We start from the raw sequence: 13,986 nt of genomic DNA on the forward strand, positions 1-13,986 counted from the left end.
TTGAAACTAAAATTGGTGGGAGGCAGGAATATCTCAAACATGAGGCTGAGATCCAAAATCCTGTGGGCTCTCCAGCTTATTTTTTGTGCTTGTACAATGATTGAATGCTTGCGGTCATCATGCAAGACATTCTGGCACGATAGTCACTGATCTCAACTTGCCAGTGCCATGATGCGGTGTGCATCAGTCGGTGACAATTTTATGTCATTTTATTGTAAGATATATGTCATTTGGTCTCGCTTAAATTTTATTAGGAGATCTTTCTGCTGCATGATTTCTTTATCTCACACAAAGTCTCTTGATAAATAGCGTAAGCCAGCGACAGTGACTTGGGATTCACTCAGTGAGATCAATCACCACTGCCTTTGCAGGAGTAGCTTTTGGAATAGAAAGCCAACCATAAGCAAACTTTCGAAGATGGTATAGTGATACAAGGCAATAGTAACTTGCATAGAGCATGAACCAGAGGAACAAAAACACAACATATTGATCATTAAGGCGTTAACTATAAGAGCAGATAACGTCTGTGAAAGGCGTTTCTGCAGTTGCATAATAAGGGATAAGAAAGGCTCCTCCTGATGCCAAACTGATTATTAACTATAGCAGGCGGGATCTGATCATGTTCATATATGCATGTCAAGCACAACGCGGAGGCAACCTCCATCATGCATGAGATCAAATGCTTTGTTTATGTCTGCAAGTGTCATATTGTGGGTGACGTACTCATCAACCTTGATTTCCTGAAAGAAGGGCAAGCAGACTTTGGTTGAAAACACAGAAGAGAAACTCTGAGGATAAATCATGAATAAGAAAACTAATTGATACTCACTTTCTTCATATACTTGTCGACAAGCCAAGGTACTTGTGAACGGCTTTTAAAACCACCAAATGCTGTGCCCTTCCATACACGACCAGTCACCAGCTGAAATGGGCGCGTGGAGATCTCCTGACCAGAGGCTGCAACACCTACAATAACTGATGTTCCCCAACCCTACAGGTTTGTCTGGGAGCTTAAAATACCTGACTGAATTTATAATTAAAACTGAAGAGGTGAGAAAAGGAAATTGTTCGAGGTACCTTATGGCAGCATTCTAAAGCAGCTCTCATTACAGAAACATTCCCGATGCACTCAAAACTATAATCAACACCACCGTCTGTCAGATCCACGATGACCTGCTGTATTGGTTTCTCATGATCCTTTGGGTTGATAAATTCAGTCACACCAAAACTCTTGGCTATGCATCACCAATTTGCAATGTCACCGGGAATAAATAGTTAGTTTCTCTGCTGATCACCAGCTTAGCCACTAATTTGATTATAAGATTTTAAAACAATTTGATCGTTTTCCCTAGTAGTCTGCGAAGATTTATGGATATGCTTGTAAGCATCTAAACTATGAATCCACACAGAGATGATTCATTGAACACTCAAGCAAGCAAGATAAACTCAGTTGATAACAACAGATAATATAGCATTTGCAAACTGTTAAATGGTGGAGAAATATCTGAAAACAGCATCGGTTGATGCTTCAGATACCTACACAATCAACTAGAACGATTGATCTAGGAAAGGTAGTCCATGATATTCAGTGGAACAAGTATTGTCCTAAATTCTCATTCTGAGAACGAAGGACGAAAGTAAAGCACCGCGTAAATATGACAAACCTCTTACTTTATATCTCCAAAGATAAAAAGTAGTGTTAAGCTATTTGTGTAGAAAAGTTCTACTGAACTGTACATGCCCAAATTAGAGTGAGACAAATTTCGACTGCAGAAATGTTTATTACCAGCTGTTTTCTTGTTAGACCTGTGTTTAGTAACATAACGACCTATACCACAAAAGGCAAGCAATCTCTTTAACTCATTTTTTAAATTAAATAGTCACTGAATCATCTTTTACCACTCAGAGAATCATAAACTATAAGCTGCATCTAAGCAAGAAGGAATCAGGTCTTGCTACCCAAGACTGAAAAGTCCACTGGATCACACAAGGAATCAGCACTATGGCACTATGTTTTGGGATGGTGAAGGTAGTACAATACCTCTGTCAAACTTTTTGCTGTCAATATCTATTCCAATGATACGTGAAGCCCCAGCAGCTTTTGCACCCTCTGCCACCTGGATAAAAGGTAATAAATCCTCTCTGTATGGTCATGAGAATTAAGTCATCCTACAGAAAACTTACAGCAAGTCCAACAGTGCCGAGGCCGAAAACAGCAACTATGGAACCTGGTTCTACCTTCGCCGTATTCCAAACAGCTCCAAGACCTATATGCATTTAACTATGCAGTATGAAGAGTACAGAAATGATGGCCACCTCAAATATCATTTAACAAGTTAGTTCTAAGACTTTCTGGAGTGGGAAACAAATCTGGTATAAGAACATTGTGATTACACCCAAGTGCATAGCTTGACTCCCTGTGATGCCCAGAGACCATGAGAAGAGAGAGTTGAGCGGATATTAAGAATGATATACATGATAAGAGAAGTTTATACTAAGATTGCTCCATATATGTGAACAAAAACTTGATATCGGAAAATATTTGAATTCTATTTCAAGAATTAGTCTAATTACATTATAGTCATGCCAAGTGTTCTACTGTTCCTAGAGCATATAAATGGAAGTAGTTGAGTAATATGGATACCACTCAATACTTAAAGTGCTGAAAATGACTGAACAAGGTACATTGCACAAAAGCACACAGAAAGCAGCGTGAAAACTAATAAGCACTGACGAAAATTTTGTTTATTTGCATTATGCTTAGGGTGAACCTTTCTAAATATGGAAAAACAGAGAAGGGAGCAGATTCCACATTTCTTGTATTCACCACAGAACGAGAATGCTAGTCAAAGGACAACAGAATAACTTGTTCAAACACATAAGAGAGGTGAAAGAGGCTTGCCTGTTGGAACGCCGCAACCGAGCAGACATACTTTGTCCAATGGTGCTTTAGGGTCAATCTTCGCAACACTAACATCATGAACAACAGTGTACTGGCTGAATGTTGACGTGCCCATGAAATGATAGATGGGCTTACCGTTGATTGAAAAACGGCTTTGGCGATCATTCAGCATAACTCCAACTCCAGTAGCCAGCCTTACTTTCCCACAGAGATTTGTCTTTCCAGATTTACAAAACTTACATTCCTTGCATTCTGCCTGGTAACAAGGGATAACATGGTCTCCAGGTTGAACTTCAGTCACACCTTCACCAACACTTTCAACTATTCTGATATTCCAGTAGAAAACACATAATCAGTGCTAAATCAAAATCTCTTCATTAGACAAGAAGCCCAAAAGAAGATGGCTCTTCTAGTGTTAAACTATTAACATACCCTGCAGCCTCATGACCAAGGATACATGGGAACAAACCTTCAGGATCCTTCACCAAAGATAAACAAAAAATTAGAATCAAAAACACCCAAATCACTAGGCGGCAGCATTTCTCTGTACAGAAAGCCTATCACTCTTTTTCTACCTTCTTACTTCATTTCAGAAAACAGATTTAATTTCACATTCCGGTACCGGCGTATAAAATTTCAAGATCAAAATCTTATAATACCAAGACTTCCTTCAGTCGGCATTACCTAATACAAGCGTATAGATAGAATGTAACCATGTTTGCATCAAGAACTTACCTTCCCACTCCAGGTGTAGGCGTCGGTATGACAGAGAGCAGTAAACAGAACCTTGACTCTAACCTCTCCGGCCTGCGGCGGCGCCACCTCCACCTCCTCGATCACCAGGGAAAAAAAAAAAAAAAAAAACAAAAACAAAAACACCAATCAGCCCAGGATTCAAACCTTAGACATGGAAAACAAGAACGCAGATCAAATACCTTTGCAAGTGATGACTTGAGCTTGAGTAGCCATGAATGATGAAGAAGAGAAATCAGAGAAATGCACACAGTGGAAGGTACAAGTGTGTGACGAGTGGAGTGGAGGAGGCTATTTGTTTCCTCTTTCCGGATGGATAAATTGTCGTATCAAGTTTGATCACGTATACCAAGATTGATTGATCACGTACAATTAATTAACATTATAAATATTTTTTTATTATACAAAAATAATAATTACACTACATATACAATACCAATTAATATTCTAATACATCATAAAAAATAATAAAAATTAGAGTTAATTGCAATTAGCCTCCTACAAAATACAAAATTATACTTTCCCCATAATAGTTTCAAAAATACACTTATATCCTCTTCAAAAATCTTAAATTACATAAATTTTTAAGTTTACCCCTCATTTAATATTTTTATATAATAATTTTGTACTTATAAGAAAATATTGTAATTATATTAACCTCAATCTACATATATATATATACTAGATGTTGTGGCATGTTGTCCCTGCGTGCATATAATGAATAATATTTTATGTTTTAAACTATATTATGAATAAGAAAAATAATATATAAACCAATACATTATATTTCTCCAAAGAAAGAAAGAAAACAATAAAGAGAAAAAGAAAATCAACCTAGGATTATAATTGATATAATGATATAATTGATGTGTCATAATCGTCATTTGGAGAGAAAAATGCCTTTTCTTTTTATATAGTATAGATATTACATTTACCCCCTTACAAATAAAAAAATATACATAAAAATATTAAATAAGAGGCAAAATTAAATATTTATGTATTTTTTTATTAATATTAGTATTTTTCGTATAAATTCTAACAAAAGGATATAGGAGTAAATGAAGAATTTATTAGCGGAAATGTAAGAGTTATTTCAAAAAATTTCTGAGAAAAAGTATAATTTCATAGTTTTGGATGGAATTTATGTATAATTAGTCCTAAAAATTGTGACAATTCCACATCAAATGACATGAAGATATAAGTTTGAGATATATATATATATATATTAAAATTACAATTATAGCCAATAAATTATGAGTAATATTATATACATTATATACTATATTATTTTCAAATATTGCAATAAAAAAATTATACATACTACAAATTTTAAAATCCACCGAACCTTATCCCCGACCAAGAATTCTATTTACATGTTGATTGTAATAAATTATCGGACCCATCGTACTACAACTTAATAGTGCAAATTGCACGTGCTGTCTTGAGAAAAAGTTCTCATTAAATTAAGATTATTAACCTAATTAATTACATAAGAAATAGAGTTAATTTAGATTTTATTAGATTTAATTTAAACTTACTCTAGTTATTGAATGTAAAAACAAAAACAGCGAGAATGTAAATAATAGTCCATCGTTTTCACCTTAAAAAAACAAAAAAGAGCGAAAACCCATGATTTTAGAAGTCATGTGTACGAATCCCCTATGTGCGTGGGATGTTGTCTAATACATAGTATGAGTTGTTGTCTATGATTATTATAATAGTTTTTGTTAGATATTGATATCGAAATGAATGATTGTAATTGTTATCAATTAATAATAGTTCATCGTTCTTACTTTAAAAAAATAATAATTAGTAAGGTAATTACAAGTGATAAATAATTAAGGCATTTTCATTTTAAATTTGGATCGGGTTGGATCAATAGATTATGGATGTATTGGGCCAATTTCTCCTGATTCGTTCCTAATGGGCTTAGCCCAGTTTTCAACTTGTGCAATAGTTCGTTTTAAATTTAGACTCTTTATGCGTCAGTAACCATAAATTATTATATATCAAATAACATGTTCAAATGTGTGTATATAATTTATTTTTATTTTTATATTGGTTGGATAAATAAAATAATATTAAAACATTAAAGAAAAGGTTATGTGAAATTATGTCAAAAGAATGGGAGAAGAAAGGAGAGAAATGGAAATTTGAGATGATATATTAAAAGAAAATGAGATTAATACAATAATAAAAGATAAAAAAAATAACAAATAAAAAAACCAAGACACTCAAAAAATAATTTTCAATTAAATAAAGGTTTAAATTAACATATCTTATTAGATGGAAAAAATATAAAATAAAACACACACAAACGCACATAAATATTTATTAATGATATAGCCCACTTGATACTTGTGCAAATCATAGTAGAACATATCGATCTTTGTGAAATTTAAAAAGGTAAAATGTAAAATATACTCTAAAGATTCTCTGTGTTTCTTAATATTTACAAAAATAAAATAAAATCTCATAATTTAATTATGGGAAAAAAATGCAAGCAGTCTGTTTGTGTTTTTGTAAATGAGCAAATTACCCCTTATTTAAAATGAAACAACTTACCTCCTTATACTCTTTTTTTTTTGAGGGGGGGGGGGGGGGGAAAAAAGAACTTCTCAAATATTGGCAAACAAATGTAATAAATAATGTTAGAGAAATAAAAAAAAATGCATGATCACTTCCCCCCTAAAAAAAATTTACAATGAAAAGATAGTTATGAAAAATCATGATAAATTGAATAGTTAAGAATAATTAATTAATATAAAAATTTAAAATAAATAATTGATAAAAAAATAAGTGAGATACAGTTGGCTCTCACTTAATAATAAACCGGCGGTAGAGGCACACACAATGCATGTGCATCATGCTCTACATTTATAAAGAATATAATTTTACAAAATTAATAATATTTTTAGTACATAATATTAAGTGAAACAAAAAAAAATGAATATATGTAAATATATTATCTAGATAAATATGTCATTCGAGATATATAAATGCAAATATTTCCAAAAATACAAATATAAATATTGATAACACAATCATAGGACTTTTTCCGCTTGCCTGCATTTTAATATATATATATATATATATATATATATGTAAATTTTTATGTTCATTCTATTCCACTTGAATATCAACGTTGTCATCTCCACTTATATGTTTTTTTAATAATTAGACAACAACATATTAATTAGAGAAAGTTGTTTGATTATAAAGTGGTGGAAAAAAGTTAGAGGATCATCGAAATAAAATACTGTCACCACATTTTTCTTTTTGTAGTGCCTTTCTGATTCATTAACAAAAATATATAACACCCAAAATAGAGTTATTAATATTTTGTGAAATATTAACAAAAATTATTAATTTATCTTTCTAAAAATATTTTTTAAAAAGGGGTCTCTTACTTAATAATAAATTATAAATTATAAATACTAGTGGTACACGACACAATCACTGTGTACTCAATGTGGAAAGCACAAAACTTGTCTAGAGTCGGAAAGTTGGTCCTTATTAAATTGTTGGCCCAATCTCTCCTAGTTTACCAAATGTCCATGTTCTTGCTCCCAAAAAAGATCTGCAACAAACTGGATTCAATCTCAAGACGTTTCTGGTGGCAGTCGAAGACCTCAGAGGGAAAAAATAGAATGTTTACTTTGAAATCGTGGAATTCTATTTGTCAATCAAAAGGAGAAGGAGGACTTGGCTTCGAAAATTTGCTGACTTTAATAAAGCCCTTGTCTTGAAAATTGCGTGGAATGTGCTTCAGAAAAAGGATAAACTCTGGTGTAAGTTGCTCACTGCTAAATACGTCCGAAATAAGTCTAACCCCCTTGTTAAACTGCAGGTCCACGGAGCATCCTGGATCTGGCAAGATGTTTCCAAGTGCTTGAAACTCATCAAAGAGGTTGCATGCTACACCGTGTCATCCGGCTCTACCCTCAGTATATGGGAGGACCCTTGGATCCCATCCATCAAAAACTACATTCCAAAACCACCAGCCTGTATTGATCGAACATGGCCAACGCAACTTGATGGGTTGTTTGACGAGCAAGACAACCAATGGAACCTCGAACTTCTGTTTCAAATGTTTGATCTTGCAGTTGTCCATGAAATCAGGAAAAACCAAATTCCGAAATCATCGGAACTCACTAGGCTCTTCTGGGCTTCCTCCAAGATAGGGAAATTCTCCACCAAAACAGCCTATCTAACACTTTCGAAACCTATTGCTCTAGTGGACCCTGAGGATAGAATTTTTGGAAGGAAAATTTGAAGACTCCAAATGCACAACAATTTTGTGTGGAGATTCCTGTTTGATTGTCTCCCAACTCGAGGTAAATTTGCTCAAATCTTTCCAATTCACGATACTAGATGCCCTTTTTGTGATTTTCAGGTGTAAGATGTTAGCCATCTTTCCTTGAGGTGCCCGTTCGCCAAACAAATTTGGATGCTCTCTAAATGGCAAGTGAGACTCCATCGTTGGTCCCACTTGTGGATTAGAGAGTGGTTCTTGCAAATCTCAAATGCAAGCTCCGATCTCTTTTTGGACCAGGAGACCCAATGGCAGTTCCTCATCACATGGGTCATCATCCTAGAAAGCTCGCAATGAAAAGACTCACTTAAAGCCGCCTCCCACAATAATGGAAGTTGCAAGAACCGTTCTAAAAAAAGTAGAGGAGCATTGTTCAGTGAGGATGCCAAAGCATACTACTCAGCAAGTCCACTATGTTTGGCATCCCCTTTCCATAGGTTAGTGTAAAGTTAATACTGACGCTTCCTTTTTGGATGGATAATCATTTGTTGTTGTTGTTGGCCGAGATCATAATGGAAATATTTTCCTGCTAGAAGCCTATAAGATCTTTACCTATAAGCCTACAACTGTTGAGGTCCAAGGACTCCGACTGACAGTCACAAGGTTGCATGAACTTAATGTGGAGCAATGCATTTTTGAATCGGACTCTGCTGATGCCATTTGATGGCATCATAAATCGGGAATAACAGGTGGATAGAGCTGCCCAATTGATATTTTGGAAATTAGGAGAATTTGAGATTTGAATGTAAATTGAATTTTTAGAAAAATTCCAAAACTTTATAATAGGTTTGCTCTTGGTGTGGCTAAGTGAGCACACAGAGCAAATTGGGACGGACCAATCCCACTCCCTCTACTCTCAAGTGATGTATTTTGTGATAAGAAACAAGATTTCTTGAACTGATTTTTGTGAAACAAAAGAAACCATATATATATATATATATATATATATAAGGCGTCTTTGAGTCTACGGTTTGTAATAGTGTAGGAAGAAAAGAAAGGGAAAAGGATGAAAGGTGAAGTGAAATGGCATCATCTTGAGAACAGTAAAACCTTAGTCAAAGGAATCCCAGGTGACAGGCCACTGTGGTGCTGCCACATGCCCCTTGTTAAAAAAATCGGTCAACCCTTTGACCAGAGGAATCCTATCCACAATCCATCTTATCCCCCGGGCCCCTTTGTAAAATTGTAATAATATCTCTCCAACTCGTTCTCGGGTTTGCTGTATCTCCACCTTTCATGGACTGCTATATTTATTTATTTATTTTTAAAAAAAAGTTAATATTTATATGTAAAATTCATTAATTTCCGCTAATAATAATTGAAATGCTCTCATTAATTGTAAAACCATCCTAATATAAATTACTCATTAATTTCAATACGAAAGATGTTTTTACGAACAAATGATATCTATGATTTTAACGTAGATGGCATCATAGACTTCTATCCCGCATAATTGTAGTTCAAAATTTTACTAATAAATATTTAATGTAAGATTATTTTGTACATAAAAGCAATAATTATATTATGATTATATTAATATTTTAATAAATTTATCGTGTAAATAATATATTGGTTCGATCAATACATTAATATAACTCAAAATTATAAAATACATTACAATAAAATCATATAAAATGAGACAAATAATTATATAAAGTGAAATAAATGCCCAAGCGTTTGGTGGTATTTGAACCTACAATCTCAAATTTATGCACAAAACATCAACCTTAACCATTGAATTAAGATATTATTGATAAACAATTAAGGTAAGTTGATCACTGATTTACAAGAAAATATATATGTAAACATCTCCGATAACTCTAAATTACAGTTTATTACACTAGTCTTCAACAAAAAGAAAAAAAAATCAACAAAAAAAGTTGATTTAACATGCATAAAAAATTTTCCAAGAAAATTTTCTTCTTTTTCTTTTTTTTTTTTAAAAAAAAAAAGCAAAACCCTAGTAAGATGCCATCAAAATAGAAGTTCAAACCACAAGCAAGGCATAGTGGAATTTGATGTGATGGGTCAAAGGATATTTATAGTGGGAGAAGGCTTATACACACATACATTAACCTAATTAATCAACAAAACCAATTGCATATATATATATATATATATATATATACTCTTATTTATAGTGGGAGAAGGCTTATACACACCACACATACACTAATTAATCAACAAAACCAATTGCATATATATATATATATATATATATACTCATCTTCCCTCTCTGATCATCAATACAATACAATACCTATCTAAAATTGACCGAACACAGCTCCAATTCCTTCTTCCCTCATCAAACAAGAGAACCCTACAACCATGGCCGCACCAGACTCCTCAAATACCCTCAAAATTACAGTCCAAAGCAACCCTTCTCAGTCCCAACTCTCTCAACTTGGCATCAAGTCTTGGCCCAAGTAAGCACAACACACGCACACACACACACACACACTCTACTATGTGTTTGTGTATATATATGTATAGAGTATTATGATTTACTATGGTAATTAATTGGGTTTTGTTCGTAAATAATTATATATGAAGATGGGGTTGCTCTCCGGGGAAGTACGAGCTGAAATTTGATGCGCAGGAGACGTGTTATTTAGTGCGTGGGAGGGTGAAAGTTTACCCCAAGAACCCGCAAGGTGAAGTGGTGGAATTCGGAGCTGGAGATCTTGTGGTTTTCCCAAAGGGTTTAAGCTGCACTTGGGATGTCTCCGTCGCTGTTGACAAGCACTACAAGTTTGATGCTTCTTCTTCTTCATCATCATAGTTTCTTTCAACATTAATATGTAATTATTAGTATTATTAATTCTTTATTTAAAAAAAAACAAAAAAAATTATGGCCCTCGATTGGATTTTTTATTCCAAATTCTATTATATTTTCTACTCCGTTATTTAATTCGTACGTCCTTTCAGTGCAAATCGTATTTCATCTCCTACCCCGTTCATTTAAAACACATCACGTGTATAAATATTTATTTAGAGAAAAAATTTATACATGTAGGGTGTGCATGTTCAATGAGTACAAAAATTATATCATGTTTTTTTTAAGGAAAAAAAATTAATTTTATACATACGATGTTTATACGTTAAATAGGGTAGAAGATACTGTTTGAAATAGAAAATTCAGTCCACTTAATTTATATGTGTTTCTTATTTCCAATCATGGTATTATTTGTTTTCTTGATTCATTTGATCAGTTTGGATTTTCTGTCATAAGAGTTTATTTAGAAAACAGGATCAAATTAAATGAATCGAGTCAAATACATTATTATTTAAATTTAAAAGTTGATAGTCGAAATATTTTGTCATATGGCATCAATTAAAACCAGCTTTTAGCCAAAAATTTTGTGTACAAGTTGGTTTATTAAGTTCAATAAATTAAATCCAAACAAATTTTATTGATTGGTTCCAACCAAATATTGAGTAATTTGATTTTTATATTAATATAATAAAATTTAAACTAAAAAAGTTAAATGGAGGGGATTATGTGTTGGTCAATTGTGGTCACAGTCAGACCAGACTTCTCTATGTCTATCAGTAGCAATGCTTTAAATGTTTCTTTTGACTGGTCAACTTATCATATTTTTATCATGACAAGTGATGATACATAACTAAAGGGGTTTATATATATATATATATATATATATTCTTTTTTCTACAACAATTATTTAGGCAGTGGACCAAGGTAGAAAAAAGTGAACAATTTTGTTTCTATTTCTTTTATATATTTTATTTTATTAATTCAGATCTTAAAGTATGTCAAAAAATAATGGAAGGTATTGAAGGTTGTAATGTTATTGACAAGAAATTCCAAGAGGATAGAGAGAATTCATAATATTCAGTTTTTACAACACAACTTTTAACAGAAATTCATTGTAAAATCAGTCATGGTTGGGGTTTAAACGTTATTCCATCATGAATGGAAAGTATTTATAATATTCGGTTAATAACAAAAATTGTCTTCCAATTGTGCAAGAATCCACTGCAAAATCATCATTCGTTGTGGTCTAGTAGTTAAGGTTGAAAGTTACTGATAAGAGTATATCACGACTATTTTTAAAAAAAAAAACATAAACATCTCTGGTTAAAAGGCAAATACCTCATATATACAAGGGTTTGTGTCTCTTCAAATCTCGGGTCAGATCAAGCTCAAAAGTCGTTTCAATAGACCACAATAAGGACTATTGATCGTTTTACAGCTTTGAACTGGAGATTGCGCCACTTGAACCAAGCAAGTTGGCACATTTAGCCCAATAATACATTGGTTACATTTTATTTATGGTAAGACACTTTTATTACGATCATCTGCTTCAAATATTTTCAGTTTGAACTAATCTATCTCGATTTCGAGCTGATTTAAACATCGAAGAGTCTTAGTTTGAGACCTCCCAATGAGCCTAATGATTTTTTTTTCTCAGGTTCCCTATTTCATGGGATATCCTTGTAATAACCTCGACATCCTACCTGAATCAGTTACTACACACACGGCGTGGGCACAAATTCTCGTTCGATAGGGCTAAACGTACGTATTGACTTATGTGTTGATTCTCACGTGATTAAACTTTAGTTCTTGACGATAATAAGTCTGTTGTAGGAATTCTAACAAGCACAAATGACGCAAATGCAAATTTTCGTGGCAAGTCTTTCGAGTGCCACCTCTAATTTTTTTGAAATTTTTTTAAAAAAAGAAAAAAAAATCCCATTGCAAATTAAAATATGTTTAAATAGGAGAATGTGATCATTGACCCCAAAGTATATGTTTTATAAATTTTGAAAGGATATATTGTTCTGTTTGTCTAGTAGGACAGTGGTCACATGCGTCTTCAAACAAAAATGGTGGCTGTTTTTCAACGATGGTGGGCTCTATGTCTCATTTCTGGCTCTGTTATATAGCAATTACTCAGCTTTAATCACATGCCTCCATATTTTTAAGGATAGATTCTACGACCTGTCGTGAGATTTGAAAGAATAATTAATATTTTTTTGTTATTTAAAAAATTATCAATATATTTTTATTTTAATGATTGTCTAACAATTAACACAATTTGCTAGATTTCTATTCATTTTTTGTACTATACTGACCGAAATGTCTTTGTAGATTAAAAAGTTAATTTTATTTATTTATTATTTTCTTATAAACTAAGTGGATGATTTTTTATAATTTAAAATATTTTCATCCACCCCATTTGATTCTTTTATAAGTTTTTATTTTTTAAAAAAAATTAAAAAAATATCATAGAAGCAAAGTTGATAATTTCATACATCTATTCAAGGATCACAAAATTTCATCATACTTTAGGGGATATTTGTAACTTTTTAAATAACGACAGGCATTTGTGATTATGCCAAAAATTTTAAGAGAGATCGTTGTAATTTCCCCTATTTTTTTATTTTTACTTGCAATGAGCAATAAATTCCTTCCTTTTTGTTCCATTCTTTGTGTTTAATTATAGGCGAAATTACAATTGAATGCCCGTACGTTTTCACATAATTATAAATACTTATTCACTATTTAGAAAATTGCTAATATTTCTCTAATATTTAATAAAATTATGTAATTTTTTTATAGAAGTCTGAAATTATCAATTTTACCATTATTGTATTTTTTATTTATTTTTAGAAAGTGAATAATTGTAAAAAAAAAATCGAATGAGGTGGATGGTAAAATTTGAAATATTGTAAAAAAAATGTTCAATAAAAAAATTAAATTTTTTTATAGTTTACAAGAATATTTTGGTCAATACATCATAGAAAAATAGATGAAAAACTAATGAAAGCTAATGGATTGTGGTAGTTGTTCGACGACTGTTGAAATAAGAGTATTATAAATTTTCAAATAACAAGAAAATATTCATAATTATATTAAATTTTATTAAATATTATTGTAATTACTTCTAATTAATTTCATAGTTGGAGTGTCCTTCGACATTATGAAACGCATTTTCGATTCGATCCTGTTCAACCTGGCGACTTTTAATTTTCTATCGATCGATTTGATCTC

General features: G+C 32.3%; 2 protein-coding genes across 2 annotated transcripts; one reads left to right on the plus strand and one right to left on the minus strand.

Moving 5' to 3' along the window:
• On the minus strand, positions 345–3,871 carry LOC105163593 (alcohol dehydrogenase class-3-like). The gene is made up of 9 exons (XM_011082006.2): positions 3,838–3,871; positions 3,638–3,750; positions 3,335–3,381; positions 2,903–3,228; positions 2,185–2,267; positions 2,042–2,117; positions 1,078–1,235; positions 830–991; positions 345–740 (listed from the first exon to the last, which is right to left on the minus strand). Exons 1-9 carry the CDS (start codon positions 3,869–3,871, stop codon positions 624–626), a joined length of 1,116 nt encoding a protein of 371 aa, XP_011080308.1. The 3' UTR covers positions 345–623.
• On the plus strand, positions 10,155–11,041 carry LOC105163594. The gene is made up of 2 exons (XM_011082007.2): positions 10,155–10,396; positions 10,524–11,041. Exons 1-2 carry the CDS (start codon positions 10,299–10,301, stop codon positions 10,750–10,752), a joined length of 327 nt encoding a protein of 108 aa, XP_011080309.1. The 5' UTR covers positions 10,155–10,298; the 3' UTR covers positions 10,753–11,041.

This window comes from Sesamum indicum, linkage group LG6 (genome assembly GCF_000512975.1).
Source record: "Sesamum indicum cultivar Zhongzhi No. 13 linkage group LG6, S_indicum_v1.0, whole genome shotgun sequence".
Classification (NCBI taxonomy): Eukaryota; Viridiplantae; Streptophyta; class Magnoliopsida; order Lamiales; family Pedaliaceae; genus Sesamum; species Sesamum indicum.